Below are 21,110 nucleotides of genomic sequence, written 5' to 3'. Positions count from 1 at the left end.
CTAAACCCTAAATCCTAAATCCTAAATCCTAAATCCTAAATCCTAAATCCTAAATCCTGAACCCTAAACCCTAAACACTTGACACTTAACACTAAACACCGAACACTAAACACCCAACCCTAAAAACAGAACACAGAACACGAAACACAGAACATAAAATCTTATCTACACTTTCAAACTTAAATTCTTTAATTCAAAGCCCTAAAAAAATCAATCATAACCGATTAAAATTAAATCTTAAACCTTATACACTTTGAGCTTAGCAGTGCTCTCCACCTGAATTGATTTGTTGGTTTTGCTGCTCTTGTTGCCCTTGCACTTACTCATGATTTATGGTGACTGGCGCGAACGGTTTGGCGTCGTGATGCTAAACTGAAAGTTGTGAGTTCAATTCCCACTAAGGATGGTGAGTGCGTGTTTAACCTTTATGGTTAAGACTGCATATGCCTGCATATTAAAGTGTGTACTTTTTTTAGATTCGCAATGACTGGGTTAGAGTGTTCCACATACCTCAGGATGGGTTGGTAGCTTTAAACTTAGGTTAAGTATTTTGTGTGGACCCACGCGCAACTGCGCGTGGGTCCACACAATTGCGTCTAACATTAATACACTTTACAAGTGATAACGTCTTCATTATGGCATTCGACAATTTACAGTTGGAAAACACATCCACCACCATATTTACCTGACCCGGCTTATTCTAAACCCTAGAATTACATCGCGTAGCTAAGCAGCACGTCTTCCAGGGCACGACTTACTCGTTATTTTTAATAGTGTGTTCCAAGAAAATTTGCTGTTCATATCAATATTTTTGTATCAATGGTGAATAGCGTAATATATTAAAATTTGGCAGTATATCTAGTGTCATGGTTTGATACATTTTTCGATTGCAGATCATAAGACGATACGCCAAGTCTCAAATGCCTTTCTGCGTTTTTTTTGCTAAAACTTGTCCGAGACCGAAACAAAATGGCACATTTTACTGAAATGACCCACAAAACAGGATGGCATTTCTGTCATTTTGTCTCTTGAAAATTTAGATATAATGTTTGCACACTTTACAGATACGCATATACTTGCGATCCACCTTGAACAATTACGGCCAGTTTAGATCTCGTGTTTAATAAAGAAGATTTTCTCGCTATAGTCGGGTAGTTGAAGGACTGTCGCGATACCCATACAAGCGTATATGACAAAAAAGAATATCGTTATCCTCGCTAGATTCCCTTCGTCAAGTGATCATAACACTAGCCTATTTTGCATGCAGTAACGATGTAGTAGTGATCCTGCACATGGTCGGAGACTCTGGTGTGCTTTATCCGAAGCCCTTGAAATGCTTGATCCAATGGCTGCTTAACTTCACAAAACAGACGGGATAACGCAGCATGCTTTATCTTGCTTGCAACCTTCCTTTTTTCTTCTTGGACAGTACCTGTCACTCCTGCGGCAATCCCATCGATGTCTATAAAGAACCGACAGGTAGTTCCTGTCGTGACTCCTGATCTTCGATCAAAATCCAGACGTCCAGACAGAGCATCGGCGTAAAAGCTTACTTATGGATTGGAAGTTTACAACGAAGTTGTTCCCAGCAAAAATGGAAACTATCGGGTCATTCTTTGCGGTAGGGAGATGAATTTACAGCTATTCACAGCGATGCGTGATCACCGTATATAGCGAACTGCTCCTCACCAAGCAAATAGACTCGGCACTTGTCGAGGGTGTATTTTACGATACATTTTTTTTGCTCTCGTCATCGTGTTGCATAAGTACACACCCAAATATATTACTCGCATCGCATACTATAAGCAATGGCTTCTGGTTATCTGTGAGAGTTGGGGCAGCATTTTTCCTCTTCACTTTCTTGAAACACTGCCTGATTCTCCTCAGATATCTCCCACTTCATTATCCGTTTCAAGAGACGTCTGCACCAACGCATCGGAACGGCGTGTATATTCGTGTGAACACTTAACCAAACCTGACTACTAACTTAATTGTTTCCCACTCTCAAGCTTCGGTCGATCGTCAATTATTTTGATTTTCTCAGAATCAGCTTGGACGCCATTTTTGCGTAAGAAATCAGCGAGTAAGGAGATGTCAGATGAAAAGATGTATTTCTTCAGGTTCGAGTAAATATATTTCCTGCATAACTTTGAAGACTTGCCGATGATGTTTAATGTGAGCATCAACATCCATCTTTTTCCCCGACGCCTTACCATAAACCACTATATCTGTAAAGTAGTTTGATGCAAATTTTTTCAATGGACGTAGTACTTTCGTGGCCATTTATTGAAAGTTGCTGGTGCGTTCTTTAAATCTTGTGGTATTGCCATCCATTCCCACGGTCTATCACCTAGGGTGCTTACTGCAATAAGAGGCACATTACTCTTACGCAAACGAATTCAAAAGAAATCATCTCTAGCACCAATGATGGAACTACCAACCATCCCATCAAGATTCATATCTCGTTGCTGGGCAGGTATTGTCGCATTGATCAATTTGATGAAGGTGTGAACAATGCACCTGCTACCTATGGTTTTTTTGTACAAAGAAGGTTAGACTATAGTGCGGAGACTTGCGGTCTACCTTTTTTTAATTTCGCGAAGAGCTCATTTAACGAATTGATTTATTTCTTTGAAGCGGTCATTGACTTGTGATATAGTTCTCCGGACACAAAAGCATCGATCTCGTGAATATGTACTGGCTCGATTCCTCCGCCCCTTTGTCTGAAAATATATCAACATATTCCTTGAAAATGTCATACACGGGAGTTTGTCCTCACGACTGCGCATCACAGCTCACTTCCATATTTTCTATATGTCAATATATTTCTAGATAAGTTCATTCACGGTTCTTCCCTAAAGCGTCTGAAGACTGCTCATCAGAAAAAGCTATCCTTCCAAATCTTTCCACCCAAGAATTTGGCACTGTGAATGACATCGTCGGGAGCTTTTTCTACCCTTCATATTTGCGAGAGAAAAAATTCTCTGGCTAAGCGTAAGCAGCTTCTTCGCTTATCACGAAAAGAAAATAGATTTCGAACCAGACTTCACAAATTTAACACTTAATCGTGACGCACTATCTTGATGTCACTATCTTCATTGTACACTACGACGCTAACATAATCTATTGAACTGGTTCGTTATATATTCTCTCTGAATTTTGCTTTAATTAACATACACAACACGCACTTAGGCATCGTTACTTCTGATAATTTGCCATGCAAACAATCATGTATTTATTCGAATTCGACAGGTCTAAACCTTGCCTTTTCACCGCTTGCGACCGGACAAGGTTTTTCGACGCATCAGTGTCTACATGATCCTGTAGAGGTTCTGAGTAACATCAATTCTTAAATTCATTGACTATCATGGCTGGCTCTTGCTGGACTCGCTCACATCTGCACATCGAGTACATCGGGGCAAGACTCCTACACTTCCTAAACGTTCACAGAACTCTGTATTTGCCAAGTAGAAAACCACACCTCTACTGAGCATGCCTATATCTTACTATCAGTAACGCTTGATCCATCGGCTGTTACCTAATCGTTTTGATCGGAAACCATGTGAAGCCCGCATATCATCGGGCGGTAGTGCTTTTGTTTTGTTGGACGAGCGATGGCGTCGCTAACTTTGGTTTGCATGCTGTTAAATTCTTCTTACATCGCACGCTCTATGATTTCGTTCACCGTCTTCGGATATTTGTAGAACATCTGGTTCCAAATCGGATCGTGGTCTAAATCTGTCATGAATGTAAGAACTTTTGCTGAGGCTTCAACAGGTTAGTTCGCAAAATTTGAAACCAGATTCACCGGCTGCGATATCTACCCGGGTGAAGTTATTAAAGTTGCTCTTCAGAGGCTTAAAAGACTTCTGCAGCCTTTACCTAAAGTCGACCAGCAACTTTGCTCGGCTAAACATTTTCCAAACGTCTCACGCTTTGCTCGACCCACAAGGTTAAAAACCTAGAAAAAAACTGTTGAAGTGGGTCCACGAACTGACTCGCATTAGTTACTGCAATTAACGTAACAAATCATATCGCCATATGCCGATCGTCAGACGAGGCGTTTTTACTGTCATAAAATGAGTTGCGGCTTGTCAGCGGGATCTCATCATCTCGTAATGTATGAAGCTCGTACCTGCATTTCTATTCATGTTCGGTGATGCTGATATCAGTGGGCTGATCACAGCCACCTCACCGATAATCAAACCCATACGCTCGAGGGATTTTCACTCGTGATGCATCAAATGAGGGAGATGCTCATTCAGCATCCTCGCTCTCTCCAGAAATAGGACCCATCAGCATTTCTATCCCCTCCATGGGATCTCACTGTCGGGCAGTGTCTCGGGATATCCGCGCCCGCTCCAAATATAGCATATGGTCATTGAAATGTCTTTAAGGAGCAACCAGGTATAGGAGGTCATCCGACAGCCACAAACATTGCTTGAATTATTATCTCTTGAAGTTTTGTCATCACTATAAATACCGATGTTGTAGTTTTGATGAATATTAGTGATGACATCATGTAAAATATACCTTTCGTACAGTTGTACAGTGTTGTAGAATGGCACAAGTGCATTAACTTTGCACTGCTTAAGCACATAAGATAACAGTACATGCCCCGTTAAACTCAAAGCGTCAGACTTTGGTATATATCTACCAGATCCTATTTACGCACATATGTGAAGTGACGTGCCCGCAGATCTTATGCTTTAGATACGATCAAGTTTAAATAATATCTATAAGCAGGCTCTCTTTTATTGTCCCATCTTAGAATTTTGAAAAATGACTAGAGCATCTATGATTTTATGTTTTTGGTTCGAATATCCAAGCACTTGGAACACGATCAGCAAGAATTAAAGTAAACACGTATGCTGTTGAGCCCTGCCTTTCGAAATAGAGTCTACATTTCTTGCCCTATCGTATAGCACAGCTTCGCGTATTGAAGAGTACTGCAGCATAAAAATCATGCCACCGTGTAGGCCGATGTTGAAGACATTTGTGATATCTTTTTGTAACGGGAATGGCCCGTTCCTATAATTTTTATAAATACTGAGGAAGACTTAAATCAGTTATCAAGCTTCACCGCGCTACTCGCTTCCAGCGGGCCGTCGAATAACGCGAAATAGGAGGAAGGTGAAGTGACATTTATTATGGCGAATATGCCATAAACCTCCTGAACTGATAAATGCCTCCAATTCTGACAAGACAGAATTAAGAAAATATAGAAATATCGAGTTAATGTTAGTTACAGACATATGTATGTGGCTCACACAACATGTGTAATGAGACTGATTCCAGTACATTTGTTCTGTGACTTTATTAAATGTAAAAAGGACACGTAGATACTAGCGGTAGTAAATCTGAGTCTAATATGATCATAAAGTCATACTACATGAACAAGTATATGTACTCTCCTAGTAAGGTAAATTTGTGCCCGCGCTACACTAGGCCTATTACGGACGTAACTAGGAATGACTTAAATAAGGTAAGAAGATGCGAACACCTGCCGTGCTTCATATGGAGATGTTACTGTTATGAATAACCCTAGCGCGGAGCTTTTTTTGACAGGATGTAATGTCTCGAAAGCCCCAAATACTCAATTTAGCTTCCTTACTAAAAGCAAGGAGCCGGTTTCGAGTTTGTAACGGCCATCCAACCGATTCGAGCCTCCTACAGGACGTCCGACAAAAATTACGACCAAAACAGACGCACGGTAAAAATCCTTAGGAGTCAACGCGCTTCGGCAATTAAAAAGCTCAGAGGAGCTGGACATGTGGACTGCCAGCACTGCTCGATCAACATGGTGCTTATCTTTGCATTCAAGTATCAGCCCATCATGACAGTATCTTAAAAAAAAAATAGCGGTGGGCTACCCTTAATGTGATCTCCTATATCCGCAGTCCGAGCTTTAATCATGGCAAAAATATCCGGCGTCATTGACGTGTGAAACTTTGAATATTGCCGTCGATCAAGCGCTTGAATAGTGCGGCGGGCCGATTTTTATAGCAGAAAACGATAATCCGATAATGATGTAAGTTTGGAACCTATTTGATAGCTGCAAAAGCGGGCTGATGGGTGTGAGAGTGAACGATTTCAATACGAATACGAGATGTATTTTCTCTTTAACGTGGATCTCGTACTTTGATCACATGTTCAAACATCCAGGCGAACGTTTGCTTCGTAATGAGAATTTTCAAAGCCGCGAATTGATAGGTCAACCAGTCGTCCTCACACAATACCCGAAGTAAGATGTCCAGTCATTCGCACTCTCACCAGGTCGCAGTTTAGGGTTTAGGGTTTGAACCCTAGACAAGTTGGGTGCTGTATTTGCATAGGGTGTCGATTAATGAAGCCACTGATAAATATAGCAAGAAGTGATATTTTTGAAGACTATCAGCTATTGGTATTAAGCCTTCGTTGTGAGGCTAGTGTACACATATTGCTCAAACAACGACCTGTTAGTCCACACAAAATCTGTCTGAAGGCTGCGCCGTGGCGTACCAACCGTCCTTTGTCGGTTGCAGTCTCTATTGGCCAATTTAAAAAAGTGACATTATAATTTATTGGCTTGGATGAGTGTTGTTGCGACTTCAAATCCTGTCAAGATTCGGAGGAGGTATCTAATCTAGGTCTACTTTATCCAAATTGGCACTGATCTCGACGGCACCGTGGCGCGAAACCTGATCGCATTCTACTTAAAAAACGGACAAAGTGTGCACGCGATGGTGAGCTTGTACGTTATGTGGATTTAAATCTAGGAGTGACCTCAATCGGAGATATATATGACAATCGCACAATTCCGATGAGAAAGGAGGACGCGGTGGGATGGAACTTGGTAAGCTACTTGAAATACTATAACTTAAAATCTTCTCTGTCAACAGAGAAAAACGCTTTTATGACGCTGGTAAAAGATTTTTAGCGCTACTTGGCGGCTATGCATGCTATGCTTTACTGTGAGATATTCAAGAAAAGCCGTCTTCGACGTTGTTCTTTCTCCTATAGCTCATATTGGAATGTGTATGTCGTTGCCTCGCGCAGTTTGTGGTTCTTTTAAGATTAGCGCGGGTCACGAATCCTGCTATGGACTACACTATTGTTCTTCGACATCAAAGACAAGCTCAACAAAGCTTGGATTAGCATGTTGGCGGACTGTGATCATGTATCATAAAGAAGAATAGTAATCTTATGCCAGGTCCGGTATCGTAGTAGTGAAAAAAGGTTCTCGAAACCTGTGGGGTACTATCCGCACCAATGCATGAAGCAGGATTAAGACAAAAATATATGTATCACTGTTTGTAACGGGTTAATGTACCCAAGGTGTATCGAAGTTATACGTACCTTCGTATGATAGGGCGGCTCACACGATATAGTGTGACGTTACAAAGGTGTGGATTACACGAGTAGTGTAATCACAAAATGGTGTGGCTACTCCTTAACAAGAAGCCACCACGTGGCAGGACTGCCAGTATTAATGCATTTTTATTAGGTTTTACTATATTACTTACTAAAACTTAAGGCTGTTAATATAGGCGGCTCTGTCGCAATTAAAACAATTAAATATAATTTCATTTCTAACAGAAGAGGTCCTCTACCTTGGGTAAGGTTTTAAGTACCCTTTGGGGCAGCGGATTGCGAACCGCTTCGTTCGTATTGTTTCTTGTAAAGAACGTAAGGTCGGTGACCCTAGCTTCGCTTTCTCTATGGAGAGAGCTACAGCAGCCTCGCTGCACTTTGTAGCACTCGTGGTCAATCTACGACTGAGTCGTTACGACAGATCCTCTGTGAGGATGGATCAATACTCCGTTCTGTCCCCGAGCATGCATGGCGAGCCAAATAAGCTGATGTCCCTGCTGGGCCCTGAGGGCGTGAAGCACCTCGTTGCGCAAGGGCCCGCGGCCATAAGTGCGTGCCTAGAGGTGTATTCAAATTATGAAAATGCTCTGTTAGAGAACTTACAGCAATAAATGTCAGCGTCGACGACGGGTGATTTCTTCCAACCCAGTCCGCTCATGATGAGGGTTGGGCCCTTCGAGGGTAAGGATGGAGAGTATCCCCTGCTCTGGATAAGAGAGGTCGAGATGACTATGGCACTCGCTATGCACCAAAACAAGCAACAGCGCGTGGCGCTAGCTATCTCCAAGCTCGGGGGGGGGGCTAAAGCGAGAATCATCCGAAAAGTATGGTGATTTGTTTGAAGATGCATTCCCCTCCTGGAAGGAGCTGAAGTGTCAGCTTTTGCGAGTGGTCTCGCCGCCTAACCAGGAATATTGCATGCGATCGCGGTTCCTTGCTGCCCGATAGCGCAAGTATGAGTTGGTTTACTTTGTCCAGGAGTTGAGCACTCTCACTGCCGGTATGGCAGCCGATCCTCTCCGCGAGGCGGTCGCAGTGACCGTCCTTATGGAGGGCCTCCGCTCTGGCATGACCAGAATGGAAGTCTTTCGTGTGCATCCGTCTTCTTCTGAAGAAGCGGGGAGCGTGGCATTGAATATTAAATTCAACTTTAAGTCGGCGCGACTTGGTTGTAATGCACACCCTCAGAACTCGTCGAGAGGGCCTGATCCGATGGATGTCCAGCTATGTGAGAAGGAGGAGGGAGTGCTTCGAGCTGCTGAGCAGCGTGCAAACACGTGACAGTGTCTTGTCCGTGGAAACACTCGTCATCTTCTGACTGGTTGTCTCCTGCATTAGGCGTGTATAGGTCCGGCGAACTGACATCCCGCTTCTAACCAGTCTGCTATGACGTGGGGGAACGAGAATACCCAGTAGGCACGGAGCTTCTACTGGGGAAGAACTGAGATTTGTTGTGCCTCAAAGAGCTAGATAGCAGCAGGGTCTAGCTTCGAAGAGCTTGGTGCTCTTGAACACGGGAAGTGTGTGCAAGCTGGGCATGCTGGTCGTGCAAGCGATCTTCTATGGCTTTGAGAAGCCATAGAAGATCCTTATCAATTAGCAACTATGCTTGACGCTCCACAATCGAAAGAAGTCTGCTGTATGTTGAGGCGCTGGAAGCGCGGCTTTATGACACCGTCACTGTTCGCTTAGCGACGGGGACTTGTATCACTGTGCCCAGGGTCTCTGTGAAACTCGGTGTCATGTTTCTTGACGTCGATAGCGTGGAACGATGCATAGTCTTAGACTTGGATGCGAGGTATGACTTTATCCTCGGTATAAATGGTTAGAACACCAAGAGCTATAGATGAATTGGAGGTCAAAGATCTTGGGCGCTACGCGCATATCTCCTGGTGGGGCTTTGGTGAGTCATGAACCCATCTCTGCTTGGAAGTAAACACGGTATGGCGCGGGCACCGGACCGGAATGGTCAGAGTATTCGCGATATTGAAAACCGAAGGTGTATCGGACAGGAGTCCCTATCATGGCTCGCGCGGCGAACGTAGAGTGTACTGAGCGCTACGCAAGTATCGAAGCAGTCACTGCAAGCCAAGAGTGGCATGTTCTGCCAAAGACTGAGGCATCTAAGGCGATGCATTTGTGATAAACGTAGAGTGGCACGTTATCTACGGGACGAAGACTGCAGAAATATCAGTTCTTTGTCGGATGTTATTAACAACATCAAAGCTCCAGAGGAACAGGGAGTGGGGACACTGGACAATGCCGAGTGCGTGTTCCCACTAGTCTCGATGAGATGTAAACAGGAGACGGTGGAGCCGTATCATATCTGCAAGACACAGGGCGTCGAATCTGATTCAGGGTGTATCTACTGTAGATGATAGCGCACAGCTATACACCCTTATCAACGGTATGACGAAAGACGATGACTTCAACCTCGAGGCTATTCCTGCGGTAAACGCTCGTTTTGAGCTACAAGATGTCCTTCGAAGAGGTTGACGGTGCCTTGAAGGCAGGCGAACTAGCCGAGGTGGTCATTGTACGAACGAACGAGCAGATTAACTTCTAGTCGCTTCTGGATGAAGCTGTACTAATAGGTTGCGGAGCGCACGAAGTGGATCGTCAATCCTGAATTTCCCCTCGGATCCGCACTGTTCTTTGGTAAAGGAATTGCAAGACGTCGTCTCCAAACCCGCCGTCGATCCGACCTCAGACTGAGGTTTGCGTCGTGAGATTGACCTGGTACCGGGAACAAAATACTGCGTGACACGACAGTGGTCTCTGCTCAAGGAGCAGTGTATCATCATTGACGCCTTTCCGTGCACGACGCAGGAATGGTGCGTGAGAGCAAGTCCCTCCATTTGACACCCACGTTTTGTGTCTGAAAGCCGAACGGTATGTGGCGTATCGTTCATGCTTACAATCAGCTAAACGCTAACACCATTCCGGTGCAGACGCCGATTCCAAGAAAGGTTGTTCTCCAGAACAATATGGTTGGCTGTACAAAGTACAGTGCACTCGAATTGGTTGATTGTTATTACCAATTGCTCATGAAAGTGAGTGATGTTCCGCTGAAAGCGGTGAGTACTCCGGTCAGGATGCTCTGGGTTTGGGTGATGCCCCAAGGGCGGTCAAATGTCCCAGCAACATTTAATTGTCTTGCGACGCAAGTATTCAGGTCCCATCGGGCGTATGCATAGCCATACTTTGACGACATCTTTGTCCATAGTCGTGCGGTGCATGGGAGAACAGACGAGGAAAACCACATCGTCTATTTGAGAGCGGTGTTCGAGTGCATGCGCACGATTAAGCTGTATGCTAATGCCAATAAGTGTATCTTCGGCGCGGAAGAAGTTTTCTTTTTTAGGTGCTATATTGGGAAGCGTGGCCTTCGAGCGGGTTCCGCTAAGGTCAAGGCCACTGCGGACCGTTCGGTTATAAAGAGCCAAATGGATTTGCGCAAGTGGCCTGGCCTCGCCAGCTACATTCAAAAGTATAGCGCAAATTCGGTCGAAATGGCACGGCAATTGTCGAATCTCCTTAAAAAGGATGTAGAATGATGTTGGGATATCGAGCATCGGGGGGCTTTCGACAGGGTCAAAGGCAGTCTCCTTCATGCACCAATGCAGGCGTTGCCAGACCCCGATCGTCCTTTTAGTATTGTCTGCGATGCTTCGGACTTTACCATCGGCTGTGCACTGCTGCAAGTAGACGCCGATGGGCGAGATTGGGTGATCGCGTTCAAATCTAGCCAGCTGAAGTCTGCGAAGAAAAACTACCCAGTTCACGACAAGGAATCACTTGCGATAAAGTATGTATCTGTCAAGTTCAGGGTGCACCTGCTTGGATCAAATCCGTTTGCGATCTACACAGCTCATGCGTCATTACGCACTCGACTCAGTCGCTTCAACTCTCGCAGAGGATGGCCATCATTTGCAGAATATAACTTCGAGGTGAAGTATAAGCTAGGAGAGCAGAATGCTTTGGCTGAAGCGTTCTCACGCAGACCAGACTATGAGCTTGCTCATGTCACGACGGTGACGTCGTCAGTGACGGATTCGATCAGCGCCGCATACGCGGGTAATAGTATGTGAGTAGCGCTGCTACAGGCTCTCGGGAGCAAGGAAATTGGGAACTCGGACAAGAAATTGTCAGCACGTTTGTGCGCACAGTTATACCGATTTCGTTGAGTAACGGGTTGCTGTATTATAGCTCCGATTCAAAATATATGCCACGAATTATGGGTCCTCACGATGAGGATTCGAAATATCGTATCCGCTATGAGACCAAGACACATCACTCAGTGGTCATCTCGGTTGTGAGAAGACCTACAGCTCTGTGAGTTGCCACTATTGGTGGCCCAAGCTGTACAAATGGACGAGCGCATATGTGCGCACGTGTGAGACGTGTCAGAGGGTGAAACCCTCTCCGAATACGGCGGCGCCGCCAGTCAGTTTATTTGGTTCCCTTCGGGTGTTGGTAACCCATGAGTACGAACTTTGTGTTTGGCCTGCCGAAGGACTCGGCGGGCAACACGGGTGTGGTTATCTTTGTGGACCGTTTGAACAAGATAGCTCATCTTGCGGTAGTACTAGACACTATCGACGGTGTCGGTACAGCGACGCTGTTTGTCGGTCGTGATACTCTACAACATGGACTCCCGGAGTCAAATGTCTCGGAAAGAGACACGTGCTTCGCTGGAAAGTTTGGGTCTACAATGATCAGGGTGCTGGGCACCAGGTTGACTATGTCAACAGCGGATCGTCCGCAGACCGATGATCAATCTGAGAAGGTGATTCGCATCGCTGGAAACGTTCTTTGCAGCGTCTGCTCTGAGCCGCCGAAGCGCTGGAGCACTATGTTTCCACTCGTAGAGTTTGTGCTGAACAATGCAGTACATTATTCTACCGGCTACTCGCCGTTCTACATGAACGAGCTTGTTAATCTTCGCGTCCCGCTAACGTCGCCATCCCATAGCTCGGGTCTTGGTGGGAGAGGAATAGCGGAGCGGCTTGCTGATGTCAGCTCCCTCACCGTGCGTAAGGAAATCGAAGACTTCTTGTCTGCCAGACTGAGTGTCTTACGACACGTTCATGATGGGATGGCTGGAAGCCAAGACATGCAAAAGGAATATGCAGACGGAAGAGGGAGAAGAAAGCTGAAAACATTAAGGTCGGAGATCTAATTTGATTAAATGATAAAAACCTTCCAACACATGCAGTCTCTGCTGTCTTTAGGACACCACGGTTTATTGGACCTTTTAAGGTCGTGCCAAGCGAGGCCTTGCGTGTACGCTGAATTTCCCGAGAAGGATGCGCACCCACCCGGTGTTTTATGTGGGCTTGCTTAAGCCAACCCTAGATCCGGCCCAAGTTGACGCGGTCACTTGCGCCGGGGCGGCGCCTAAATGCACTCAGCCTCATAGAAGCTGAACTAGAAACTAGTCTAAGCCCGAAGTCTAACAAAAAACTTACGGATCAAGGCGCTCGACTGTTACAAGAAGTGACGTATTCGCCTGCTCAATGGTTAGGAGCCGGTCCGACAGAGCGCGATAGCTCTCAACGTGAGGCAGTCGATGCACAAAAGTGATCCAGGCTCCTGAGGTCTTCCGCACAGCGTCAAGCGATCACGGAAAGATACTAGTGGAATGTTGATAATGACCACTTCACAATATATTGGGTTTGACCCCGTCATCGATGTCAACCGACAAGGCGTTCCACATGATAGTGGACGCCACCGTTCTCATCGAAACGTATCAGCGGCGGGTGATAACGACTTCGTCGATCGCCGTCCAGTGACTTGCGATGCTTTTCGAGCTTTGAAGGACAAAATCCGCCCTGGGCTGCTGTTATCGTAGACTCACCCGTGTGAGAAACTACTGAGCTCGCGGGATCGTGATGGATTATCTCATGTGCAATACGGATGAAGTCGGCGTTGCGTCTTTCGTTAAGCAAACTCAAATCAAAGACGGCATTCTACGCGCCCGTTCACTTTCTTGCGGCCTCACTGAAAGTTTGATAGCGAGAAAAGTTAACAATGCCGCTGCACCCATCGCTCAAAGAGCATTTCATCATCTTCAACGGTTTTGCTAGGAAAGATCACCACAGGAATAGTTTGTATTGCGGATACATGAGTGCCTTCTTTCGAGCTCGAATTCGAGCGGGTACCAATCCATTGGGATTTCATGGGGTACTAAAAAGCGAGCTCGAAGAGCTTTCCGCTGGTCAAACTCAGTTTGTGTAGTGGCTTGGGGTCCAACAATGTAGACGCCTAACGATCGAGTGATCGCGTCTTTTGCTTCGGTAGCGGGTTCCGCCGAGCGGGAGCCGTTTTCCACACGAGGATCGATGACCGAACGTAGATACGAGCACAAGAGAGCCGTCCTGTAAGCAGCTTTTAGCTGATGCTCCTGTGCCTCGTCGAGGCGATTGGTAATAATACCAATTCCTCGGCCGTCGAGAGGTCTGAAAACGGACACGGTGTCCGCAAGATTCGAGTAGGGCTCACGTCACGCCGTTGACGCACTTTACCCTCCTGTTCTTCCCATCCTGGGAAAGGAGTATCCGACTCGTAGTCGACTTTCTCCAAATTCTTGACGAAAAAAATCGTCGCCCGAGGCTTGGAAATAACATCAACAGGTACTTTCGAGTTCCCAGCAGCAAATACATTTCTCTTTGGGTCCATAGCCTCTGGCGAATGCGAGGATATTTCATTCCCAGCACCCCATTTGCCCTTGAGCATGGAAGTTGTGCTCACTTTGAACGCACCCGCTACGCTTAATTATTCAAAGTAACAGACCGTGACATTTTTCACTCCATATCATCTACCATAACTGCCGTGATACCGCACGTAAAAGACTAGTCACGTGCGCGACCACCATGTCAACAGATCGCAGGCTCGACACATTGCGGCTCTGTTTAGAGCAAGAGTGATTCTTTTACCTATCAAATTTCCTCTTCCAGAGAAAGACATTTCTCCACAGCGGCTCACATCTGTGGTGTCACTGTATGAACCATTTGGGTCCTCCACCGGTTTCGGTAAGAGTGCTCTTGAGCTTGTCTTACTGTTGCATTATAGAAACATAAGAATGTCTCCAGGCAAGCGATTACCGCTACCTGCTATCTGCTTCCAGTTTCGTGATCCCGTGGAAACCCAAGATAGACAGAAGATTGTTGAGCTGCTCTATTTGTTTTTGGGACTCTAATCATTCCATGTTATATCCTTACAGTCCTTTCACGACTAGGTCACGATACGACTAAGAAAGATATCATGTGCAACTGGAATATTTTGCAGTTTGCAAAGATCACGTTCACAAATGCACTGATGTTGGGTTCATGCGCTCCTACAAGAAGAAGAGCCAGTGATCGAGGGAGTAACTAACACTATTTGCTTGCCGTGCCGTGCAGTACATAGTTTGATGTAAACTGATAAGGTATATATATGGTTTCCTGTTTCTTATTATGAGGCTATCCTTGTTTTTTAACGTGTGGCTAACAGCTCACATGTACATCGGACTCCTCCTATTCGGAGTCCTGTGCTTTCGGCAATATCGATATTCCAAGTCTTTGATTTTTTAAAGTTAGCGAAAATGTAACGCAAATTTTCATACAATTAAATAATTGAAATCGAAAGGGCCAAGTACACAAGATATTAACACTTGGCCGTAACATCCATTGTCCGCATCAGTACCACTTCTGAGCTTTGCACAATAGTGTAACATGCACTACGGTATTTAGTACATTACAGTATAGCTTTACATGTATTTGTTCTTCTACGCAGCGTTGCAAATATATCTCCACTAACAATCGGAATTCGAATCCATATTTAGGTCTAAAATTTAGCCCTTTGGCTTGCAGCATGATGATAGATTTATGTCGGGCTTGTTGTAAGTTAAGTTGATGTGTATCTGGTTAGAAAAAATCAGAAATTTCGAAACAACCAACTGACTAAGCATTCTTGCACAGGAGAAGATTTCGAACTGTAGAGGCCGAATAAACAATCATAGGTATAAAGCCACGCCTTGGTTGCGAAAACTATGATATTTTCGAAAACCAATCAATTAATGTTGGTTAGTCAGAAGAGTTAGATATCTAAAATCAATGAAAGAAGCGTATGCTAAAAACTGCAGCTGGGCTGCCGTAGCTCTTTGCTTAAAGGAAGCTAAGCTAAGGTCATCGACCTCACGTTCCTTACAAGAAGCAGTACGAGTGCAGCGGGTCTCAACCCGCTGCCTCCAAGAGTACTTAAAACCTAAGCTAAGGATCAGGGACTCTTCTGTTAACAATTGAAAGTGTATCTAATTGTTTTAGTTGCGGCAGAGCAGCCTATATCCAAAACTCTAGCTTTTCCTAATTTATAAAGTAATAACTAATTAATATGCATTAATACTGGCAGTCCTGCCACGAAGCGGCTTCTTGTTATGGTTTAGCCACACCATTGTGTGATTACAACACTTGTGTAATCCACACCTTTGTACGGTCACACCATCCTGTGTGACCCGCCCTTTCATACAAGGGTGCGTGTAACCCTGTTAAACTTTGGGTGCATGTAACCCCGTTAGATCCCTCATTAAAATTGTAAATACCCACATTCACATTGAACTGTCACCTCACACAAGGCTCGCGTGTCTGAGACACCGGTACGTTCATAAGAACAACAATAAACATTCTCTGCTCTATGAGCCCTGAGTCTACGACACGCTAAACACCCAGCCTAGCTGGTTCCAAGGGCGCCCGAAGGCAAAACCCCTTTTATTTTTCTGTACAGGGTGCATCTCACGACCGTATGTCCGCGGCTTCACGAGAAGCGCATCCCGAGCCCTCCGCAACAAAGCGCCACACACACCGCCCGGTAGTTCAAATAATGGTCGGGCCCCTACGCATGGGTGACTGACGAACATCTATCGGGTAAATGATTAAGGACTAGTAGTCCGCCTCATGCCTACTGGGAAAGAAATGGACTCAATTCTATCCTGCGGAGTTCGTGCTCAATGGGATCAGCCAAAAAAAAGAAGGAAAAAGATGTCTTCAATAAGTGATGATGGCTTGACAGCCCATGGTTGTTGATGCCTGATATCAACATCTCGGTATTTATTCAGCTGTGAGAGTACTGATAGATTCAAGAACGTCGTGAAACTATATACGGCGCGCGACTGTCCAAATAGTAGTCGGCAGGGGCCTTTAAGATACCAAACGCCGATGCGGTATCGGTGCATTTTGCGAAAGGGACACTAGCGAACGGGTCGAATCTTTCTGTTGAACCTTCAGATTAAATTTAAAGAATTTGGCAACGCGAAACGCTGTCTGTTCTTGCGCTTAGATTCGACAAACAATATCATCCCATGCATAAATGCGGCTACAAAAGCCGTGAGCCATGGATCAACCGAAAGTCAAACAGAGTAAGATACCACTTACTCCTCCCATGGAGGAGCATTAATACGCTATGAGCCCACCTTTACCGCAGAGCAGAAATGCGTTATCGAGTGGGCGAAAAGATGGGATAGCTTCCATGAAGGGTGTGGTAATGTCCAAAAATTACATCAATAATTATAAGTATGTCTTGAGCAGAAAATCGGTAGTGAGCTGCGCTCTGAAGATGAGACGAAGTAGAAATCATATCTCGCAAATTGCACAGTCGATACATATTATAATAGGAAAGGGGCCACGGCATGTCGTAATCTTCATGTTAAATACCTGATGGACTATAAATAACAGCTGTAAGCTAATATTCCTGTGTAACAGATTGTGGGAGACATTATTCTAAAGCTCGACTCCCGATTGTACATGTCAACGCTGAACATCTATAGCCAAATGGCAAAATGTGTGAATTGCTTCGTAAAGAATATCCTTTAGTGCCTTGCGCAAAGAGACCGTGGGATTGAAGCGAGTTGTTTCCACTTACTGAGTTTGCGCTAACGCCAACACACATGCTTCTACAGGTTTAACACCATTTTAAATAGTAATTTGCTCGACCCCAGGTGCGAACATACCGCCACAAAATGAAGCCAATCATAATGGAAGAGGGGTCGTGGATCGAAATCGAATTGCGAATACCTGTCTTGCTAACTGTTGTGGCAAAATCTGTGATTCTTCTTGATAAGATTGAGCTTCGTGTGCAAGGTCGGCGATGCTATGGCTTAGTGCAAAGACAAATGAAAGCAACGGGTCGATGCCAGAGGAGGGTGAAATACATCTGGGGCAACACATTTTATAATTTTGATTGGGCTACCAACACATGCAGTGTCTGTGGTGCATAAGACTAAGCTGTATCGTGCTACGTCAAATTTATCGCGGTCGTAGGAAAAAAAGAGATTGAATGACCCTTTGATTCCTTAAGCAGATGTAAAGACACTAGCTGTTTTACGCAAGCTTGCTGAAACTATATGTCAAACATAGCGTACAAGCCAGACGGATATAATATAAGAGTTCTGTTGTAAACAGACCACCGTCGTTACCATTTCCTGTGGTTATGGTTCCATCTGAGCCAAATTATCGGTACGGTTTTGAGTCGTTTGGGGTACCTTAAGCCAGACGTCACAATGCAAAGGTTATAAAGCAAATCTGAGATCAGGATCAGCACATCCTCGTTTCACTTCTTCAAGATTGTCCTGGTGTCATGACCACTTAAGATTAGGTGCACCCTATTGCTCGTGAAAAGTAGAAGGGAAGGGTGACTGGCGCGGCGAGCTCCAAACTAGGAACTTGGCTGACCTTGCGGTTAGCTAGACACTTGTCTGATAGCGGTAACAGCTGTCACATGGAGACAGGCGGGGCTAAAAACACCAGAAACTTGTGGCTTATCCTGTTCTAGTGCTTATAGATTTCTTGCGCGCAAAAGGCTGACATTTTTCCACCTTATCGCTAATTGTATTCTTTCGCTTCTAAGCAAGCCTAGAACTCGACTGTATGATTAATTGGGTCGCTGTATTCGAAGATCACACTTGCAGCCGACTGCTATTAAGAGTCAACGAACCTACAAGTGCTATGCACGCTGAAAAATTTCATCTTAACTTTCATCCCAATCAACCACCGTTCTTAGTACTTGGTCTTTGTCGCTTCATCATAAAGATGGCAGGGCTGCTTTTGCCGTCATCACTGATCCATGATCAATGACATAGTCGTCCAGACAAAAAATTTTTGCTCGCAACGCACAACCATAGCTTCATGCGTACAGGTCGTACTATTCATTCATCTCCGTTGTCTCTCCCTAGTGTAGTTTACTCACGCATTGAAGATGCATTATTTGGTTTATCACGTACGACTGGAAAAGATAGGTGCGGATCTGTTGGTTGTGCTTTAAATCCTTTTGGGGTATAGCCACTTCTTGATCCTAATTCAATAGCGTCGAGTACTCCTTGCAAGAACCTCTCTCGTTCGTCTGTCATCGGCTATTCGGCCAGCGTAACACTTCCTGAAATGTTTTTCGATCTAGCGTTTGAGTTGGGGCCGATAATCCTTGCTCGGTTTGGCGTATATCACTTATCTCCTTAGTCGTCTCACTTTCTGCGCTTTTTCTTTGCAATATGAGCGTAGCCCTCAGCTCAAACGACCTGTATGTGATTGATGTGTAGCTTCCCCAAAGTATTATATCAAGCAGGATCGCGAAACTGTGGGCTGGGGCTGGCAAAGCGTCCCGGGTGTCGGCTGTCGGCTGTCGACATCAACGCCTGTCATTAGTAATTTTGCCGAGTCCACTTCCCTTGAGCATGCTTTGGGTCAAATCTACATCATTGGATCAGCCATTTCGCTCTACAACGGGTTATTTTTCGCCATAAAATCTTGCTAAATAGTCATGCTTGTGCGAAAATCTTCAACTGCCTGGGGTTGCGAAACTCGATACCATTACTTCGGAGCACCTTGACAATTGTCCTGGGAGTCCTCTTAGCATCTCGTCAGAGACTTATAATCGCGCCTCAAACGCTGCTTTTTCTGCGTAGAGAACATTCACTTACATAACGGCTCAACCTCATGATGAGTGTCGCCACGTGCCTGATCCCAGACATAAAAGCTGGAATATTATGGATAGGCCATCGGCGATGAATCTTAGCAAAGCTTAAAATCTCTCGACAGCTAAGCAGAGCCATGTTTAGCAGAAACGAACGGATAAAAGTTTTACACCCTGCGCGGTCTGTTTTTCGGACTTTCACTTGAATTTCAAGCAGATCTGATCAGTAGATCTATTCTGAGAGAAATGTCGAGCCGGAGTTCGAAAAAAGCGGCCTACTCCAAAACGAATTGAGTTCTTTTCAAAATTGAAGGCAACCGTACTCAGTTCGCATAAGAAGATCATAAGAAAGATAAGGCTTAAAGCTTTTATCAATCGATCGTTGGCATCAACGACCCGGTCATGGTGACGTCATGACTCTGGTGTGTGAATTTTCCGTTTGCTGAAAGCGGTCGAGAATGTACAAAGATAGTGTGCATGCCGAGGCTGAAAATCTACCCTAGTAATTCTCGACGAAGACATTTAATCAGGTGTACAAGGTTGTTGTAATCAACTTTATAAAGTTGGAGGACTTTGACAGCACAGAAGGCTATATGATCTTACATCTTGATTAGACCATCCAAAATATAGCCTGACCAGATCGCCGCAAGTAATAATTCGACCAGAAGCCGAAAACATTACGTGACACACACTTATCTCTTCGGACTTTTCTAAAAGCGGAATTGTATTTCTCGGTTTGACAGCAGCAGTGCAGGACATGAGATTGACTAAAATATTTGTTGTGCTATTGTACGGACCTTAAACAAAGCTATGAAGACAAAATAGGCTGAGAGTTCTGTATTCACTCTGTAGGGAGGGGTAAAGTTCGAATCTCCAAGCTTCATTGCTTTTGAGACGGAAGGAAAAAACCAATTGTTGCAAACACCGGATCAAACCCCGCTAATTAGGTCGTCTTGATGCCGCGCTTTTCAGTTGGAACTTTTGTGAAGATAGGTAACTGCGATTCGCGATAAGCAGTGCCTGGACTGATTTATCACGGATGGCTCACCCTTTTTCCGGTATAATGGTACAACTGGGTCACCAAGACCGAGTGACAAGCCCATTGTGCACATTATCAAATCCTCACAAGGCTGTTGACAATCAATTATCTTGCATCTTATTTCTACGCCGTATAAGCTCTTACCGACCTTAAAAAACTATCATTAAGTAAAGTAGGCAAGCAAATGGGAGACAATCAGATCGCGAAGTGTATAACTGATTGTAACATATGTACTATGTTATATTCTATGTAATGTGCGCAACATGTTATGTTCGATGATCAGGGCCGCACCCATCATGTCCACAGATGTTCACCCATCTTGTGGATCGCACCTGGGTACCGTATTGATCGTAAGCACATGTTGCTGAGTATCACCCAAATGCAGCCAATCACAATTCAGTTACCGATTGCATCAGAGCGTTTATCGAATGAAAAGCATCGGACCAGAAACACGATCAAACAATTCGACGATGACGACTACATATTTCATGTCCATTCATTTCAGTTAACCAAAACAATAAAGCTCACTTCTGAATCTGCCAAACACACACTGATGGTACTGATATAGTATTAAGTCTGTCATCCATAATGCCCAAGACCCAAGCCCAGGACCGCCAACACTCTCAATTCTGTGACTTGTGAGGGGACTTGTTTCCTTCTTAATTCTCGGGTGAGTGGTCTAGACTACAGTCTACGAGTAAATCTCGCAGTGTATTCGCGAGGATCAAAGCGAGTTCTGTGCTGTAGATCTGGAAGACCAAGAAGAAGACCAAGGAGG

The 21,110-nt window shown here is 44.8% G+C and overlaps 1 protein-coding gene across 1 annotated transcript; it reads right to left on the bottom strand.

Annotated features, from left to right (window-relative positions):
• Positions 1-5,596: 5,596 nt before the first annotated feature.
• PHALS_00643 (uncharacterized protein) lies at positions 5,597-5,937 on the bottom strand (the record flags this gene model as incomplete). The annotated part of the gene is made up of 2 exons (XM_024718368.1): positions 5,597-5,811; positions 5,874-5,937. 2 exons carry the CDS (start codon positions 5,935-5,937, stop codon positions 5,597-5,599), a joined length of 279 nt encoding a protein of 92 aa, XP_024586873.1.
• Positions 5,938-21,110: the final 15,173 nt, after the last annotated feature.

This window comes from Plasmopara halstedii, assembly GCF_900000015.1.
Source record: "Plasmopara halstedii genome assembly, contig: Scaffold_117, whole genome shotgun sequence".
Taxonomy (NCBI): domain Eukaryota; phylum Oomycota; class Peronosporomycetes; order Peronosporales; family Peronosporaceae; genus Plasmopara; species Plasmopara halstedii.
The sequence above is the reverse complement of the archived record's forward strand: the minus strand, read 5'-3'. Positions and strand labels throughout refer to the sequence as shown.